General features: G+C 46.5%; 1 protein-coding gene across 14 annotated transcripts in view; it reads right to left on the reverse strand.

The window, feature by feature from the left end:
• Nucleotides 1-19,055, reverse strand: part of ZNF618 (zinc finger protein 618) — a 176,194-nt gene that overhangs the window by 14,202 nt on the left and 142,937 nt on the right. For 5 of the 14 annotated variants that reach the window (XM_021672168.2, XM_021672165.2, XM_021672166.2 and 2 more), the window contains 4 exons: nt 18,534-18,593; nt 17,921-18,010; nt 5,821-6,060; nt 1,810-1,893 (listed from right to left, as the gene is read on the reverse strand). In XM_021672168.2, the coding sequence (XP_021527843.1) occupies nt 1,810-1,893; nt 5,821-6,060; nt 17,921-18,010; nt 18,534-18,593 (474 nt within the window). The remainder of the gene's footprint in view (nt 1-1,809; nt 1,894-5,820; nt 6,061-17,920; nt 18,011-18,533; nt 18,594-19,055) is intronic. The other 9 variants (XM_021672171.2, XM_021672169.2, XM_021672167.2 and 6 more) reach the window with 5 other exon arrangements.

The raw sequence follows: 19,055 nt of genomic DNA on the forward strand, positions 1-19,055 counted from the left end.
ATAACAATAACATTGACCCCCATGGGCTGTGGTAAGGAGGAAGACAGATAAGACATATAAAGCTCTGAACACATGCCAGGCACACAGTAAGCGCTCAATAAACGGCGGCTGCCAACAGCAGCAGCAGCAGCAGGTCTCACACTATTGTTCCCGACTGGTTAGCTCTGGGGGCAGGGGACGCACAGGGGGTGCAGCATGGCTTGACTGGGAGCACAGGGCACACCCGGAGACCTTGGTTCCAGCCCGGCGCTGCTACTTATTCCTGTGTGGCCTTGGGCAAGTCACTCCCTCCCTCTTTTGGGTCTACCTCTTGGAGAGGTTGTGTGGATTACACTGTTCAAAACCTCATTCCCTTCCGCAGAGCAGCCATCAAATCACTTGGTTTACTTAAAAAATAAAAATAACCAACAATCACCACCAAAAAACTCTGACAGCTGAGTACGTAATCGTGCCAGGCACTCACTGAGTGTTTACAACCGCCAAGGGGCTATGCGTGTTCGTCAACCACCTTACAGCAGAGGAGGGATTCAGAGACTAGCCGAAGTCACCAGCTAGTAAGTAGTGGAGCTGGGGTTCACACTGAGTACGAGCCCGAAGTGGGGTTCCCGTTACTAGGTAGATGCCTTCACACTCGAGTCTGGCCTCCTGGCTGTCTCATAGGGTCCCTATGGTTGTGTTGTGTTCGTCGTCTGTCCACACCCAGGCAGTGCTCGGTCCAGTGCCTGGCACAGGCCGACACCTCATATGTGGTGAACTAAACTTTAACCATGCAAGAAAGTGAGTGGGTGTCTTCCCCTAATGTAACCAAAATGTGAGAATTTCTCTCCCCTCCTGCCCTGGCTCTCAAGGTACAGATCAGCTTGCTGTGTCCTGCTTGGACCGAGGCTGCTGGTGACCAGCCATGGCCACACCAGGCTGACCCTGGGTCTGGTGGGAGAGGCCCCTTGGTGGCTGCTCTGGACACTCTGGGTCTCTGCCACGGTCCTGCACGAGGCAGCCGTCAGGGGGCGCCAGATACCACTGGGAACCTCACTTTAAATCCACTTGAGCAGGTAGGGGCTGGAAGGGAATCTCAGTTCCAACGGCTCCAGGGCCAAAATGAGGCCAGAACTTGAGGCCTCTGGCTCTCAGAGCTCTATTTTCTTTTTCTTTTAGACAGAGTCTTGCTCTGTCACCCAAGCTGGAGTGCAGTGGTGCGATCTTGGCTCACTCCAACCTCCTGGTCCTGGGTTCAAGCGATTCTCCTGCCTCAGCCTCTTGAGTAGATGGGATTATATCTACTGTATTTTTAGTAGAGACAGGGTTTCATCATGTTGGCCAGGTTGATCTCCAACTCCTGACCTCAAGTGATCCACCCGCCTCGGCCCCCACAAAGTGCTGAGATTACAGGCGTGAGACGTGGCGCCCAGCCTTTTAGAGCTCTCCCTACTGTACTTCCTTGCTTCTCCTGTAAAGAAACTGGCTGAGATGTCTACCCTAAAAACATAGCAGTGGCTCTCTCAGGCCCAACCATCTGGGGTCGGCTGAGTTAATGCCGCAGGCTATGGAGAGGGGTGCTGCCCTCTCCGTGGGGGAGACAGAGAGGAGGCACTGCCCACTGATGCCCAAGGCTCAGAGGAATGTCCCTGGAAGAAAAGGCCCCTCCTGTCTCTGCGGTCCCCCTCTGATTCCCTGCTCCCAGCTTCCTCCCAACAAGATCCATCATGCGCCACAAAGACCCCGGTCCACAGGGTGCTGCTGCAGCTGCCAGTGGGTAGCGGGTGAAGCTGGCAGCTGCCATACAGGATGGCTGTCAAGGGGCACACTCACCGCTGGAGTTCTGCGAACTGCTGTTCGTCTCTTCAAAGTGGTTTTGTGCTTTGCCTTCTACTCTCCGACTGAAAGCGCTTTCTGCTGGGTGGGGGACAGGAGAGAGAAAGGGAACAATGGTGATTGGTCAGCACTAGGTCTCAATGGAGGGGCAGGCTGGGTAAAGGCCAAGGACTCTGCTGGGGCAACCAGCTCTAGTGAGGGCTCCGAGACCCCAAGCCAGACCTCCCCGGGCCCCTCTGAGTAGCCTAACACCTTGCCAGGGTCCCAAGAGACCCTCCTGGCAGTGCCCAGGAGACCCAGGCACAGGATGGGGGGGGTGACATGCCTAAAAACACACAGATGAAATCCAGCCAGAGAGCAGATGGCAAATGGGCCTGAGTCTCCCATCTTTGGCTCCTGGAGAGCCACACCTGTGACACCAAGTCATTGGATCTACCGCCCACCACTTCCTCTGTCAGATTCTGCTGCCACAGTCCCCACCAAAGCGCAGGGATCATGACAGCCTGTTTTCTGATTCCACTTCCATCAGCTGGATAGTCCCTGGTGACAGGGAGGACATCCTGGAATAGAGGGCACGACAGGGAGAGCTGGGGCAACCCTAACCCCCGGAGGCCAAAACCAGGCAAGGTCTGCTCAGTGTTCACCCAGTGGAAGGGACAGGTTCCTCCTGAGTGACACCTGGGGTGTTTCTGTTTAGAGGCTGCCATCATCCTGAGTGGCCCACGCTCTCCCAGGTGATCCCTGGAAACCCCGCAATGCAGAGATTGGGTCCAACCAGGTGGAAAACTGTGAACGTAGTCCCACCCCCACCTGCAGAAGGTACTGAAACAGATGATCTAAGCTGGAAGACAGCCCAGCTTTTCCCAGGTGCTCTGGGCATGAAGGCGATGCCAGATGATCCAGGAGATCAAGACCTCAGGGAGCAAGTCAATTTGGGATGTGCAGCTGACCCAGTCCATTTCTTAAGGAGAAACAATTTGCTCAAAGAGATCAAAGGCTCTGAGAAGTCTGACCGGAAAGAGACCCATTTAGCTTGACTTAACCTCGCCTTCTCCAAACATAAGAGGGGTTCCCACAGAACCCCATTTTAAAAACGTTAGCTTCTAAAATCTCTCACAAAATTGGCGATCTTGAGGATGCACTTTGGGAAACGCCACTCTCACCTGGTCCACCCTGCTCCGGAGGGGCAGGTGCTTCGTTTGTGGGCACCAGGGGTGCGGATGTCCATGGGGAAGATGGGAAAGGAAGCCACAGGCAGCACCTGCAGGCCCTGCCCAATTTCCACCTCCCCCGACCCCCATCATCCCACTGTAACAACGCCTCCTGACACAGGATCCTTCCTGCAGAAGCTGCTAACATTACAAAGACCACCCTCCCTTCAAAAGATGTCTGTGAAATGCCTGGGCTGAGAGCCTCGGGAAGCATCTGCAAACTGGCACAGAAGGCCTCTCTGTTCTCTGTCTAGGGAAAGGGGAGGGGCTCTCATTCGCTGAGCACCTCCTATGTAGCAGGCACTGGTCCAGACGCTTTACATCCATGCTCCCTCTAATTCTCCCGAGAGCTCTGAGAGGGCTGCACTGTCATTCCCATTTCACAGGTGAAAAAACAGAGGAAAGAGAAGGATTGTCAAGTTCTGGGGCTGGATGTGCTCCTAACCCGCCAAGATGGCAGAATAAGACTTCCCTGCGGGGGCAGACACTTCCTTTTTAAAAAGGTCTGAGGTAGAGAAGTGACTGCCTTCTCCATCTTCATCCTTGTGTACGTCGGGTGACCGGTACTTCGGAGGACTTCTGACTGGCATGCTGGTAGAACTTAGCACAACTGAGGTTGCAAACTCTTACACTGCTCAGCTGACAGTGCACATCTTGAGCAGCTTTCCTTGCTACAGCTACCTCTGGCTGAAATGTGCACCACCAGAGGTGAAGTCCCACACAGGGACACGCCCATCCACACATGAAGGGTCACTCATTCCAGGACGAGGAAGTGACTGACAGTGTCTTCCTCAAACACACACTATCTTACCTCCCATGCAGGCTCCTGCTCCCAACTGGATGCCCTCTGGCCCGCCCAGCTGGTGAATCCAGAGGTGACCCCCCGCCACCCACGAGTCTTCTAAGGCCCATGAAGGCAGCCTGAGGCCTGTCCCATAGCTGGCTGAATACCTACTCAGAGACACTGAGGCTGGAGACCGGCCACGTACCACACCCTGCGGGCTGCCCTCTGCAGAAACTGCAGGCATAAAAACTCCCAGCCACGAAGTGCAAGAGTGAAAGCAAGATTTGAAAGGCATGATTCCATCACTTAGTGGAGCCGACATCTATCACCAGTGAGACTGTGATGATCAATCTGCTTCTAACTAATTTATGCTACCATTGAAAAACACAACGGTTATTGGCTTTTCTCAACATGGTACCTGAAAAACCATTACCTTCAAGGTTGATTAACTACTCTCCTTTTGGGAGATCTAAGCACAACAAACATATCTTCAGAGAACCAGACCCTCACCCAAAATTAGTCTCCTGAACTAAGGAGTACAGGTAAGCATGGCTTAATCACTCGGCTGGGTCGTCAGTCACGGAAAGGACCAAGTGGTTCCTTTTACCAGAGTTCTCACCTTCATCATCTATTTGTTTAAGAAATGGCTTTGGTCTCCTGAGGACAACTGAAGAGCCCACGGTCCTGAAGCACCATATCCTCACTCTGCTCTACGAGTCACATGTCCAGGGAGGCGGCCCAGCACTGGCTCCACTCCAGTGTGAATCTAAGAATTCCTGATCAGCACACAGTGTGTCTGGCCAGTTTTCCTGGAGGAAGTAACTGCTGGGCACTTTTTACTGTCTGTTTACCCCTCTGGAGCCAGAGTCCTTTGCAGTGTGAACATAGGACATGGTGGCATCCAGTGGTTTCCTGCTGGGCCTGTATCTCATGGAAGAGTTTCACAGGTAGTGGTACAGAACGGGAGGGCAAGAGACCAGAGATTGTGGTCAACCATCTGGCTTATCCTGCTGTGTTGAGAGCAGATCCTTGTTGAAATGATTTTTTAATTTTTATTTTTTAATTAAGTTTCCTGAAAGGTGGGAGATGCAAACTCATGCCAACAGGGTCCAGGCAGACAGTATAAACAGATGAACTGGGTTGGGTGTAAGACAAACAACAGTGTGATCACAATGAGAAATGACACCTGCCACATAGCTGTTGTGTTGGGGAGGCAGTAGGGAATGGTGGGGATTGTGGAAAAGTGGCTCTACTCAAGGAGGCAGGCAATTGTTGCCCTGTAGGGAAGTGGGTCCAGGACTGCCAGATCTGACTTTTCAATGTCAGGTAGAAATCAAAAGTTTTACATAAAATCTGACATACAAATGGTGGCAGTTAACTAAATTTTTTTTTTTTTTTTGAGATGGGATCTCACTCTGTAGCCCAAGCTGGAAGGCAGTGGCACGATCTTGGCTCACTGCAGCCTCTGCCTCCAGGGCTCAAGCGATTCTCATGCCTCAGCCTCCCAAGTAGCTGGGACTACAGGTTCACGCCACCAACCCTGGCTAATTTTTTGTATTTTAGTAGAGACAGAGTTTCACCATGTTACCCAGGGTGGTCTCGAACTGCTGATCTCAGGTGAGCCGCCCACCTCAGCCTCCCAAAGTACTTGGATTACAGGTGTGAGCCATGGCACCTGGCCAACTAAAAAAATTTTTAAACCCTGTGAATGTCAAATAAAACAGGCCCTTTAGGCCATGATTTGGGAAAAAATATTCTACTAAAAAAAAAGTTTGCAAATCCCTTGTACAACCCTCTGATTTAGGGTGAGAAGACTTGGCTCGGTAAGGTTAGGTGGCTTGCCATGGTCACAGAGCCAGCCAGAGGCAAAGCTGGGACCCAGATTTGTCCCAGATCACTACGAGACTGCCACTCTTGCTCTTGCAAGGGAACAATCACCCCAGGCACAGCTGTGGCAGGTGGTGAGAAGGGCAGGGGTGGAGAAAGTGGGGGGGTCACATAGGCCGTTGGTACCTGCGGTCGCTTTGCTCGCTGGAGATCCCGAATTTGGAGTGCGGAACGTCTGGGTTTGGGTGGCTGGAGGGGTGCGGTGTAAGAGGGTGGCACATCGGACCACGGAGGCCGGCGCTTTTTTCCCCGACTGGTTCGTCTGGGTCTTCGCTGCCACGAAGCGTGGAGACGGGGATACCTCTGGATGTGAACACTCAGAGCCCGTGTCTGGATCGTCCGGCGGCTCCCACCCGGGGGCAGTACCTGAGAGGGTCACGCTCTCAGTCCCCGAGGGCCCTCCCAGCCGGCGGAGTGAGTGGCCTCTCGGGCCACTGGCCCCACATTCCAGAGTTGGGACTGTCTCTGCCCAACCTCTTCTTGTGCCACAGAGAACAAGGATTCTCACTTAACTCAGAGCCAGAGAAAGTCCAGCAGTCTGGAACCTTCTGTCAGCTCATGCTTTGTCATCTGGAGGCCACCAAGCAGCCCACTGTGTAGGTCACCCATAACCCTTGACCGACCCAGTCTCTGGACTCTCAGGGCATCTGAATTAGTTAACCCAGGCCCAAGTGCATCTTCTAGAATGTTGGTTTCTAAGCTCCTTTTCCTAAAGGAAGGCTGGCTTGGAAGTTACAATAGGAAGCAGATAGGCAGGGATGTGCCGGGGCTGATGGGGGCTGGGGGGAGGCAGAGGGGCCTCATGGTGCCCCCAAGGTTTTAGGGCAAGGGGCTCTGTGGTGCCTTGCAGGCACTGACTGGGAACTGTTGCTCTCAGGGGACACTGTTCGACCCAATGCCTGACGCTTTCATTGAATTAAGTGTAGCAGTTCCTGGATGCTGTCTGGGGAACCCTGCGTCACCATTACCCAGGCCCCCTGTCTCCCTCACCTGCAAATTCTGTAGAAGCCGGAGTCACTGAGAACCAGGGGCTGACTCTCAAGCGGTTTCCACCTCTGATGGTCTTGGGAGAGCATGAGTTGGCCTCCTTCACCCTGCCCTGAACCCTTACCAGTGGTGGCCCACCCTCGACCCTGGCCACAATCCAACCATAAAAACGAAAGAGGAGGCGGCAGTGGTCTTCTCATTCAGAGACCATGCGATATCCGCAACTCTCTCTGAGGGCAGGAAGCGGGCTAGGCAGCAAGAGGAAGGGGGCCCTTTGGTACTGGCCAGAGGCTCACAGAACCCCCAAGAATGAGTAACACCAGAGGGTACTGTCTTGACTCAGTGCCTGGTCACAGTCCTGACCCGCCTAGAGAAGGACCCGGCTGCTGCTCCCTGGGCCTCTGCAGGTGGAGATGGGCCCCATCACCTCCCTGCTCCTACATCCGTCCTGGGCACTGTTTGCAGAGCCCAAATGAAAGGGCCCCCTGGCCCGCCACCTCTGCTCATTCCTGGCACAGATGGTGAAGCTCGGGCCCAAAGAAGCAGGATGCGGGGCCTCGTCCACGGTCACAGAGGAACTGAGTGGCAGAAAGGAGGGACCACTCTGTGGTCCTTCATTTACCACGCTGGTGCATGCGGTGAGCTCTGGGGACCCGGGCTGCCCATTCTCCCCTGTGGAGGGTCACCCACTCCTTGCCCACAGTGGTGGCCAGATGCTGGGCGCAGGGGAGTTCTTTAGTCATGCTCCACTTAAACAAGCCCGCATCTGCCCACCCCTGCCCCAGAAAGAAATCTCAAGGCCTCAGTCTGCAGAGAATACTCGTGACCCTCATACCTGAGAGCTGCCACTCTCAGACTCTCCCTTTCTGAATCAGGAACTCAGAGGTCTGCGTGGCAAAGGACACTGGTATGCCTTCTCTCCCACTCTCTGTCCCTCTTTCTGAGCCAAGGGCCTCAGAGGCCCCCCAAGTCCCACCAGGGGATTGCTTGTGTCATAGTTTCCATTTTTTTTTTTTTTTTTTTTTTTTTAGCCACAGAATGAACCTACATGTTAAATGTTCCAACAGGCACCTGGAGTCCATTTCTAATATCTCTGCTGGCTTCTTGTGCAAGGTGTAGTTTGGGGACCAAAGCTGGTGATTCATTGTAACGGAGCCAGCTGTGAATCTGGAGTGAGGCAAAGCCACCTCTGAAGCCCAGCTCTGTAACCCCCGGCCTCAGCAATCTCAGAGTCTGTACCTCCCCTCTCTCGGCCTTTTTTCCCCGCCTCGCCTCCACCAGCACTGGGATGACCCTCTGCATGTCCAGCCTCACGGGGACTTTGTGGGAATCCAAGAAAGTCTCAGAAGCATCCTGAATGATAATCTGCTCTTCAAATGTAAGCAGCTATTACGGGTATTTTTCAGAGATAAAAAAACCTCAAGGCCCAAAGGCTTATTCTGGCCCCAGACATAATGTTTGTTCATGGCCACACACAAAGTTAGTGCCAAGATGAGACGGGGCTCAAGTCTGCCGGCTGTGCAAGGATGCCTTTGGCACAAAGCCGTGTGTTCCTCTGCCCTCCATGGCAGTGACCCACACAGGAACAGAGAGTTTCTCAGCAACAGCCTGATCAAGCTGCTTTCCCTCTGAGGCCTCAGGCTCCATCCCTGCAGAATGACATGAGGAGCTCCTCTGGATCAGCCCTCTACAGAGTCTACAATTCACGCTGTAAAGATCCTGGCATTCTGAGGGAGAGACCCCCCTCTTTCGCTGGGGCAGGGAGCTCAGGAACATGCATAAAGCACATGGCATAATAGGCCTGAGGGTATCACCTGTGTGCTCCGACCACCCTGCCTGGGACCCGCTCCCCTCTCCAGCTTCCTCACAGGCCTCTGAGCTCCTCGCCTTCTCATATCCTACAATATCCTTTCTCTTTCAAGCTCATGGACTTTGTGCATGCCATTCCCTCTGCCCTCAAACTTTTGACTCTTGGTCCTACATACTACACTTAAAGATCTCTTCCTTAGGGAGTCCGCCTCCCCCAGACTTCCCAACCTGGGACCATTTATCTGTCATTGTCCTCTCGTCTTCCCTTCCAAGGACTGATCACCATCAATAATGACACACGGTATGATCTTTGATCAATGGCTCTCTCCCCATTAGCATGTATACTCCCAGATGGCAGGAACTCTGCCAGCCTAGCCCGCCATGCAGAGTGTCTGGTGCATTCCCTGAAACACAGTGCTCAAGAGACACTATGGAATCCGTGTATCAATGCATGAGCGGCCAGAAAAGTTACAGTCAGAACTGCTGAAGAAGAGCACATTGAAGATAGGATCCCAATGACAGCACATAACAGTGCCATGAAGCTACCTGACATGTTACCCTGCCAGTGGTCCCAAGGGTGTAAGACAGATGGGACTACTAAGGCTCAGAGAGGTATGGCTATCACGTCTGGGTCACAGTGTGGGTTGGGCTGCGCCAGGATCAATGTCCCAGGATCCTGACTCATTCCACTCAACAGTGTGCTCCCTCTCTTGACCTCACAGGGAACAATGTCATGCTGGAATTCCTACCTGAGCTCCTCCTGCGAAAGAATGAAAGAGTCTCAGACAGACTGGCTGACTTCCCCTGTAAGAAACACACATGTGATATCTACACACAAGAGATATTTAAAAAATAACAGAGCACTGCGGTCTCCTTTCCAGAAAGTTGAAAATTTAACTGGAGCATAAAAATGTAGAGAATGCAAGGATTCAAGAAAAGTCATCACACAACTAAGGAAGTGGAAAGACTGGGGGTTTCCCTGAAACTTTGCACTGGAGGCAAATAGAATCACGTGCTCAAAGGCTGGAGGTGGGGATGAATGAGAGATGGATGCAAGAGGAGTCAGCTTGGGAACCTCTCCTTGCGGATCTTCATCTTAGAAAGAGAATTGGAGAACTCACATTTCTGGCCATGATGGAGTAACTGGTACAGGACCAGCCTCCTGGCATATTCAACTAGAAAGCTGGACAAAGGTGGTGCAGAACTGTGATTCAGGAGAGAAGACATGATGTGAGTCCCCTGGTCACACTAGCTCTCTGCCTGGGGAGCCCCTCCAGACCAGGGCTGAGAGAGGTGGAGTCCAAACATCTCAGTGAACGAAGGAGATGGTGATCTGAATCCAGGGCTTTTGAGGTGGCGAGAATTTGCAGGGCAAAATCACAAAGAAGAGCGAATTGTGCAACAAAAAAGAACTCCAGAAATGTGCAGATGGGTCCCCTTGAAATCTGGCTGAATACCAAACTATATTTGTGCAGAGTGAGTCTCTGGAAAACCTAGCAAAAAATAGCTAATGGGGGGTGGGGGCTGTGGGGCTGTGAAGTGAGTAAAGATTCAAAAGTCACACAAGAATAGGAGGTATTTGGAGTTCCCCCTGCCAGAGAGGAGAGACCTTGCTCAATACCTTCAGGCATTCAGCTAAGACCCAGAAAGGTCATGCCTTAGAAGAGCTGCTCTAATCCCAGAATAAGAACTCTTCTAAACCTGCCTTAACACAGCTTAAAAACCAGCTTTTTAAGTATTGAGTTGATCTGTAAGTAATTAACTACCTGCCAGAACAAAATTCTTTTCAAAGGAAGACAAAATCAAGTCAACAACACAGCATTCCCAGGGTGCAGCACGGAAGAAACAATTATTTTCCAGGCAACACAGGAAAATGTGACCAATAATCAAGAGAAAAACCAGTTAACAGAAACATACAGAAATGACAGGGAAGATGAAAAATAATGAGGAGAAAAATAAAAATTATGAAAGGAACCCAATGAAACTTAGATGAAAAATATGATAACTGAAGTAAAAAGTTTACTTGAGGGATTTTCCTATTTGAGTAGATTAGACACTGCAGAAGAGAAGATCAGTGAACTTGAAGAGGGGGCAACAGAATCTATCCAAACTGAAGCACACAGTGTAAACAAGGCTGAAAAAATGAACAGAGCTTCTGTTGATCTGTAAACATGATCCATTACCTAACATCTATGTAATGAAAAGTCTCAACAGAAGAGAAAAAAAAGATTAGGAAAGAAGAATACTTGAAGAAATATTGACTGAAAAATTTCCAAATTTGATGAAAAATGTACACTCACAATCCAAGAAGCTCGATGAATCTCAAACAGGATAAATACAAATAATGAAACTGCTAAAAACTAGTAATCCAAGAAATATTTAAAAGTATCCAGAGAAGATATATTAAATATAGAAGAATAACAATCAGAATGATCTCTAACTTTCCATCAGAAACAACTTAAGCTAGAAGACATTTTTAAACAAAAAAAAAATTTCTCAGCCTAGAATTCCAAATCCAGAAAAAATATCCTTCAAACAAAGATGTGAAATAAAAACACCTTCAGTTGAAACTTTCACCAATAGACCTACAATATAAGAAATGTTAGAGGAAGTTCTTCAAGAATTAAAAAAAAAATGATAATAGATGAAATTCAGATGTACACAAAGAAAAGCAAAGAAAATGGTAAATATGTAAGTAAATATAAAAGGCATTTTCTAATTTCTTAGTTACTTTAACAAATAACTAAGGCTAAAAGAATAATTGTTGGGTTTATAACATATGTAGGCATAAATGTATGATAAAAACAGTACAAAGGACAGGAGGGCAGTACATGGGCAGTATACTGTTGTAAGGCTTTTATACATACTGTGTTATGGAATAAATTCATGGTAGACTATAATATATTAAACATGTATATCATAAATCACAGAGAAACCACTAAAGAAAAAGAGTTATGGCTAGAAAGCTAAGAGGCATTTAAAGAATTTTTGATTAATATTAAAGACATGAAAATAAGAAAAAAAGGAACAAGAACAAATGGGACAAACAGAAAAAATACAAGATAGTAAACTTAAATCTAACCATGTCAATTAAGTATGTTAAATGTAAATAAATTAAACATTTCAACTAAAAGGCGGGGATTACCAGACTGAATAAAGGCATAAGAACCAACTACATACACACACTTCAAATACAAAGATAAAGGTAGATTAAAAGAAAATGATGAAAAGAGATATACTACACAAATACTAATCCTAAGAAAGCTGTCATGGTTATAACAGGCAAAGGAGGTTTCAGGACAACAGGCATTAACAGAGATATAGAATGGCATTGCACGACTTTATAAAGGGTCAATTCATCAAGGCATATTGATGCTAACTGTGTGTACCTAATAACGAAGGGTCAAGTTACATGAATCAAAGACTGACAAACCTGAAAGGGGAAACAGACAAATCTACAATTAGAGTTGAAGCTTTTGATGCTTCTCAGTAGTTGGTAGGACAAACCAATAGAGATTGGAACAACATTATTAACTAACTTAACCTAATTGACACTACAAAATGCACTTTTTTTTTTTTTTAGTCAAGTGGACATGAAACATGCAGGAGAAGAGACCATAAGGTAGGTCATAAAACTTATCTCACTACATTCTGAAGATTGGAAAATACAGAATATGTTCTCTGAGCACAACGGAATTAAGTTAGAAGTCAATAACAACAAAAAATCTGGATAATTCCCAAATATTTGGAAATGGAATACATTTCTAAATAATTCTTCCTACAAAGAAAATTTCAGGCTTGAAATTTTAACTGTTAAAATTAACTGTTGAATTCTATAGGATACTTATGTAAAATAATACCAATTCTATATAAACTCTTCAGAAAATGGAAGAGGAGAGAGTACTCTTCCCAATTCTATGAGGCCAGCATTACTCTGATACTCAGTATGACAGGAACATTACAAGAAAAGAAAATTATATTGCTGGTTGGAAAATAAAATGGCACAACCACTTTGGAAACCAATTTGGCTGTTGTGAAAAGTTAAACAACTATCTACCATATGATCCAGCCATTCCATTCCTAGGTATTTACCCAAGAGAAATAAAAGCATTTGTCCTTACAAAGGCTTGTACACAAATGTTCATAACTGCTTTATTTGCATTAGCTTCAAACTCTAACCAGAAATACTCCAAATCTCCACCTATAAGTGAACTGATAAAGGAAGTGTAGCATGTATATCTGAAAATGGACTACTATTCACCATCAATTAAAAGAAAATGAACTACTGATACATGCAAGCATAGATGAATCACAAAATAATTATGCAGAGTGAAAGAAGCCAGACCTTTCCCCTCAAAAAAGTAAATACTGTAAGATTCCATATATGTCAAATTCTAGGAAATGCAAGCTAATTTACAGTAATAGGAAGCAGATTATTGTTTGCCTCGGGATGGGAAAGTAGTAAGCAAATTACAAAAGGGCAAGAAAAAACTGTTGGGGGTGATGGGTATGTCCATTAGATTGTGGTGACCATTTCATGGGTGCATGCATAGGTCAAAACTTACCAAACTGTACACTTTAAATAACAGGCACTTTATTGTATGACAATATACTTCAATTAATATTTTTTAAAAACGTCACCAGAAATCTTCATTTTCTTAATTATGACCATCATTAACACACCACTGATTAAATACGGGGCACTCTGCTAATCCTAAGACTGTTGTTCCCTGCCCTCAAGGAGACAGTTTTGGATGGGAATTATATTAAAAGTAAGTAAAATCCTGAGGAATTTTAGATGGAAGTGAGAGGAAAAATTGTTCTTAGAAACAAATTACTGTATGAATTACTTTGGATCTTTAAGTAATTTAGATGTCTATGCAAGAACTTGATTGTGGGGTTATTCCACAATGTTTACATATGAAATAGTCAATACACCTGAAATATAACCTATTAAAAAACCAGAAGCTTCAAAGAAGGAAGTCATTTTTTCTGGCAAAGAATAATCATCCCCAGGTTGTAACTTTCTTCAGTTCATTTTACAGTTTGACTTTCCGATATTCTTAATGTGTTTTAATAAAGTATAGGAATGGTGAATTGTTTTTTTTTAAATCTATGTAATTCACCAGTATTAACAAAAGAGAAGAATCCATAGAATCACCTCAAAAGATGGAGGAAAAAACCATATAACATCAATTTATAAGAAAAATTTTTAGTAAACTGTAAATAAGAGGTAACTTCTACAACTGATAAAGGGCATCTACAAAAACCTACTTTAGCTAACACAATGCTTAACAGTGAAAAACTGAACTCTGTGACTGGTAACATGGCAGAGATATTCACTAATTTCTCTTCTATTCAACATTGTACTGGAGAGACCTAACCAGAATAGTGAAGAAGAAAAAAAAAAAGTTAAAAGACTACAGATTGGAAGGAAATAAATAAAGCTGTCTTTATTTGTGGATGACATTAATATGTACAAGAAAATCCTAAGAAATCTACAAAGAATCTATTAGAACTAATAAGTAAATTGAGCAAATTTATAATATACAAATTCAATACAAAAAGATTGATTTTTTTATATGTAATAGCAACAGACAACTGGAAAATTAAATTAAAAAGTCACAGTAGTGTCAAAAACCGTAAAATATTTGGAGATATTGAATGAAATACGTGCAAGACTTCTCTGAAAAGTACAAACTACTGCTGAGAGAAACTAAACAAGCCCTAAATATACTTGGGGAAATATACCATATTCATGAATTGGAAGACCCAATATTACTGTAATGATTCTCCCCAAATCAATCTCTAGATTCAAAATAATACCAAACAAACTCCCAAGTTGCATTTTTTGGTAGAAATTAGAAAAGACTCTAACATTAATATGGAAAAACAAAGTTCCTAGAATAGCCAAATATTCTTAAAAAATAACAACATTGAAAAACTAAGAGTAGCTAATTTGAGACTTACTAGAAAGCTTTCAGTAAGTAAGACCATGTGGAATAGGCATAAAGATAAACAAACAGACCAACAGAAGAGAAAAATATTCATACTTACACATTCAAATAACTTTCCACAAAAGTACCAATGCAATGCAATAGGAAAAGACAACCTTTTCAACACATGGTGTTGGAATAACCAGGTATCTGTATGGAATAAAATGAATCTCAACTCATACCTCACATCATTTGCAAAAGTTAACTTGAAATACATCACAGATGTAAAGGAAAAAAGCTAAAATTATAAAGCTTCTAAAAGATAATAAAGGAGGATATCTTTACCATCTTGAGGTAGGCAAAGATATCCTTGAGATAGAACCCAGGAAGCACTAACTGTAGAAAAAAAATGATAAACTGGACTTCATCAAAATGAAAGACATCTGATCATCAAATGATACCATATGAAAATCAACTGGCATGCCAGAGACTAGGAAAAACTACCCACAACACATATATATGACAAAGAACCCAGACCTACTGGAATATATAAAGTAATATATAAAGAACTCCTACAACTTAATTATAAAAAGACAAACAGCCCAACCAAAAAACTGGGCAGAAGACTTAAACAGATAATTTCCAAAGTAAAATATATAAGTAGCCATTAAGTAAATACAAAGATGTTCAACATCATTAGTCATCAGGAAAATACAAATTAACACTACAGTGAGAATCCACTATCCCCTCACTAGAATAGCTAGAATGAAACAGACCAACACCATCAAATGTTGGCAAGAACATGGAGCAAGTGGAACTCCCAGACACAGCTGGTAGGAGTGTAAGATGCTACAGTCATGTGGAAAATGGTGTATCACTTATTAAAAAGTTAAACATACTATTCCCTATGACCCAGTAATTCTATTCCTTGGTATTTATCCAAGAGAAATGAACACATATGCCCACAAAATCCTCATATAAGCATTTTCATAGCAGCTTTATTTATAATAGCCCAAAGCTGGAAACAACGCAAAGTAACAGGTAAATGGCTAAACAAGTGCTATTTTCATACAATAGAACACTGCTCAGAAGTAAAAAAATGAAAAACTGATACATATGATAATGTTATGAATCTTAAAAGCATTCTGCTGAGCAAAAGAAATTAGACATAAAAGAATACAGATTCTGTAACACTAGTTCTAAGAATTTCTTCCACAGTCAGCGTATGTCCTTATGGACACTCACCAGACCCAGGGTCTCAAGTCCCAGCCCTGGACACCACCTGATGAAACCCTCAAGTCCAGCCCCTGCCTTCACAAAGAGTCCACTGGTACACAAATCTCTAGAACCAGACAGAGGCCACTTGCAGGAGTTATCTCTAGGTAAGCCTTGGATAAAACAATTCTCTGTTGAATCTAGGCTAAATCTCTCATTCTGTATTTTAAACACAGAAGATCCCTGAGTCCCCAGACTTCAGTGGGTAATAGAGAGATTCATTCAACAAGCTGATACAGAAAGAAAGAGTGTTCATAACAGAAAGCACAAGAAAATGAGGAACAGAGAAAGAAAAGTAGACAGCCCTTCAGGAGAGATGCACCAGGCTGACAGGGAAAAACTTAGGGTGCAAGAGACACACCCCTTTCTGCTGTACCATCTGACATGGGATATAGGATAGATACAGCTTCATGGTTGAGTATGGACAGGCTGAATTCAAAGCCTAGCTCCCCATCTTACTAACTCCATGGCCTTACTCAACTTGTCCCAGGAAGCACTGAAGATAGTCTCCAAAGGCTGAACCAAAGGTCGCAGTCTGGCCTTGTAACTAACACCTCACTGAAAGTGCATTCTGGGTAGCAACCGTTCTGGGCACCAGGCAGCAAGGCAGTCGCTGCTTCACTGGAGAACACAGACATGGCTGCCCTGTACCTGCTGTGAAAAGCTGGATCCCCAGAGGGGTGCAGGCCATGGTGTTTAAGCCCCACCACAGCCCTGCTGCCTGGGCATCAGTACCACAAGTGGGTCAACTGAAGAAGCTAGTGCTCACCCAGTGGAATCTCCGCATCCTCTCTCCCCACACAAGATCTGGCTCTACGGTGGGTACTGAATGACCCATATAGCCCAGGCTGGGAGGGGGAATAGGTTCTTCCAGTGGGGCCATAGCAGGTATCTCATGTCAGAGATGTCTATAACCCAGATCCTGGGCTGAAAATACCTTAAGGGCTTTCACAGATGGACAACTGGAGCCCAGAGAAGGAGAGCAATAGGCACAAGGTCACACAGCAGTCAGGGGTAAACTGGGATGAGAATCCCAGCCCAGTGCTTGACCTCAGGACTGGAGTTCTTGTCCACGGGGAGACCCCTCAGCACCTGCCACTCTGCCCAGCAGGGAAGAATTCCCGGGGAAGCTACCGAAACCACCCTCCAGGCTCTGACTTCTCCCTCCCTATCCAATAGCCTTGGTATTCCAACAGCAGGGCTCCAGGAGGGACTTGGGCCTTCCTAGACTATAAGTGGCTTTGAGCCCCCAGTGACCTCCCTCTCTGTTTGGACCAAACTCTTCCCATCCACAGAATGGGGAGTGGGATTCCCACAGCTCTGCTGTGAGGAACAAAAGCAGTAACACTCCCCAAAAGGCTGCTAAACATTCAGCCCTATTTCCCTGAGACTCTGCACAAGCCCTGCCCCTGTCAGACTTCGGTTTCCACACCTGTACACGAAGCGGAGGAGGGTTGATGGGCCTCCCAGCTCAGATACTTGGGGATCCAAGGATGGAGACCCCTCTAATATCCAGAAGAGGTGGAGGGAAATCAGCAAGGTGGGCTCATGGGCACCAGGACGATGGAAGGCCAGGATGTCCCTGTGGGAAGGACCTTTAGAGCTCTTTCCTTTCCTGGTCAGAGAGGGAGATGGTGACCCAGAGACAGGATGGGGCCTGCTGCAGGTCACAGGCAGGCCTGGGACTCAGCAGGGATTGACAGCCAGGGCTTGGCTCCCAGCTCAGGGTTCCTGCCACCTCCTTAGCTTCCCACCATCAGGGGCCAAGAAGGAGCTGTCCTGTCCAGTTAACCACGACCCTACCCTGGGCTCCTTCTTGCATCTGTTCAGATTGAAGCTGCATCACGGGGCACTGGCTTTGGGGATGGAGAGTCATAAACCTTGTGATGGGAAAGCACCTAGAGGAGGCGGGGACGGGGCCACAGCAGGACTTGGACAAGCGATGTCCACCCTCCTCGCCCCAATCACGTGGGCACAGGCCTCTGAGTCCACTAAGAGAGGGCTCTGACTCTGCTCCTGCTTAAGAGGGAAACTTCTCAGCTATTTTGGCCACTGTGAGCAGGTGGCCCTGGGTCAAACTTAGACACCTAAAAACTGACCCAGAACTGTGCTCACCTTGTTTTCACCATTTCCTGGCCAAGCTCTGGAGCCCTGGCTAATGGCTGGCCCACTCTGTCCCCAGCCCCCCAGCCCCCATCCCCACCGGGCGGAGTACTCACTGATGGGGGCATGTAAGGCCACATGCTCCTGGTAGGGAGTATAGTACTTGTACTGTTTCCCACAGAATTCACAGGTGTAATTGCCAGTTTCTGTCCAGGAAAAAGACGAAGGTGTAAGAATGGGCAGCCGGCCCCCACCAAGAAGCATCAGCGTGCTCTCACCCCCCAGAATAACTCCTCCCCATTCTGGGACCACCAACTAGAATCAATTCTGACTCTGGAGTTAGAAGGCCCCCATCCAAATCCCAGCTCAGACATTTCGAGCTAGGTAACCTCGGGCAAGTCTCTTAACCTCTCTGTGCCTCAGTTTTCCTGTCTGTATAAGAGGGGTCATAATAGGACCACCTTGTAGGATTGCTGTGAGGATTAAATTTAGATAGCAAGTGCTTAGAACAGTACCTGGCACATCGCTCCACCCCAACCCCGGTGCTCAGGAAATGTGCTGACCTCCAACACCAACCTCTTCATCAGCCCCTTCGCAAGCCCTGCCCTCTGCAGTGGCCACACCCGGGGTCCCCTCATCTCTAGGACCTTCCCTGCCCCCAAGCACCCCCCACCCCCTAGCAGCAGGGGTCACTTCTTCCTCTCAAGTCCCACCCGACTTTATCTTTACCTCTCTTTTGGCACTGCCTAACTTCTTTCTTCTTAAAAATGTCTGATGTAATATTGTTCACTGGGGGAAAATTATAAAATACTGATAAATACAAACACAAAATCAAAACTAAAGAGAAATTTCAATCATCTGTAATTCCCAAACAAACAGCAGCATCTGCCCCCCTGGGGGAGGGTGCCCTGGTCCCCACTCTTTACTCTGTCTCATCTGGGGTGTGCTTCTCTCACTGATACCACCTGTCTGGCTCCTGTGAGCCCTGAATTAGCCAGTCCTGATCAATACCCTCTTTGTAATGTGGTGTATTGAATTGACATTACTTTGTGGACATTTGCCCAATCAATATTGATCTCTACTGCATATATTGACTGCATGGTTCTCACTGGACTTTGGAATTTGCTGAGCCAATCCCCTACACCAAGGGACATTGAGATGGTTTCAAAATTCTTTTCCTATTAAAAAAATGCTGTGACTCATGTCCTTATAGAAATTTTTACATTCACCCATTAGTTTTGCACATTATCA

Source organism: Aotus nancymaae, unplaced genomic scaffold (assembly GCF_030222135.1).
Source record: "Aotus nancymaae isolate 86718 unplaced genomic scaffold, 86718_ANA_hifiasm-v0.15.2.pri h1tg000003l, whole genome shotgun sequence".
In the NCBI taxonomy this organism is placed as follows: Eukaryota; Metazoa; Chordata; class Mammalia; order Primates; family Aotidae; genus Aotus; species Aotus nancymaae.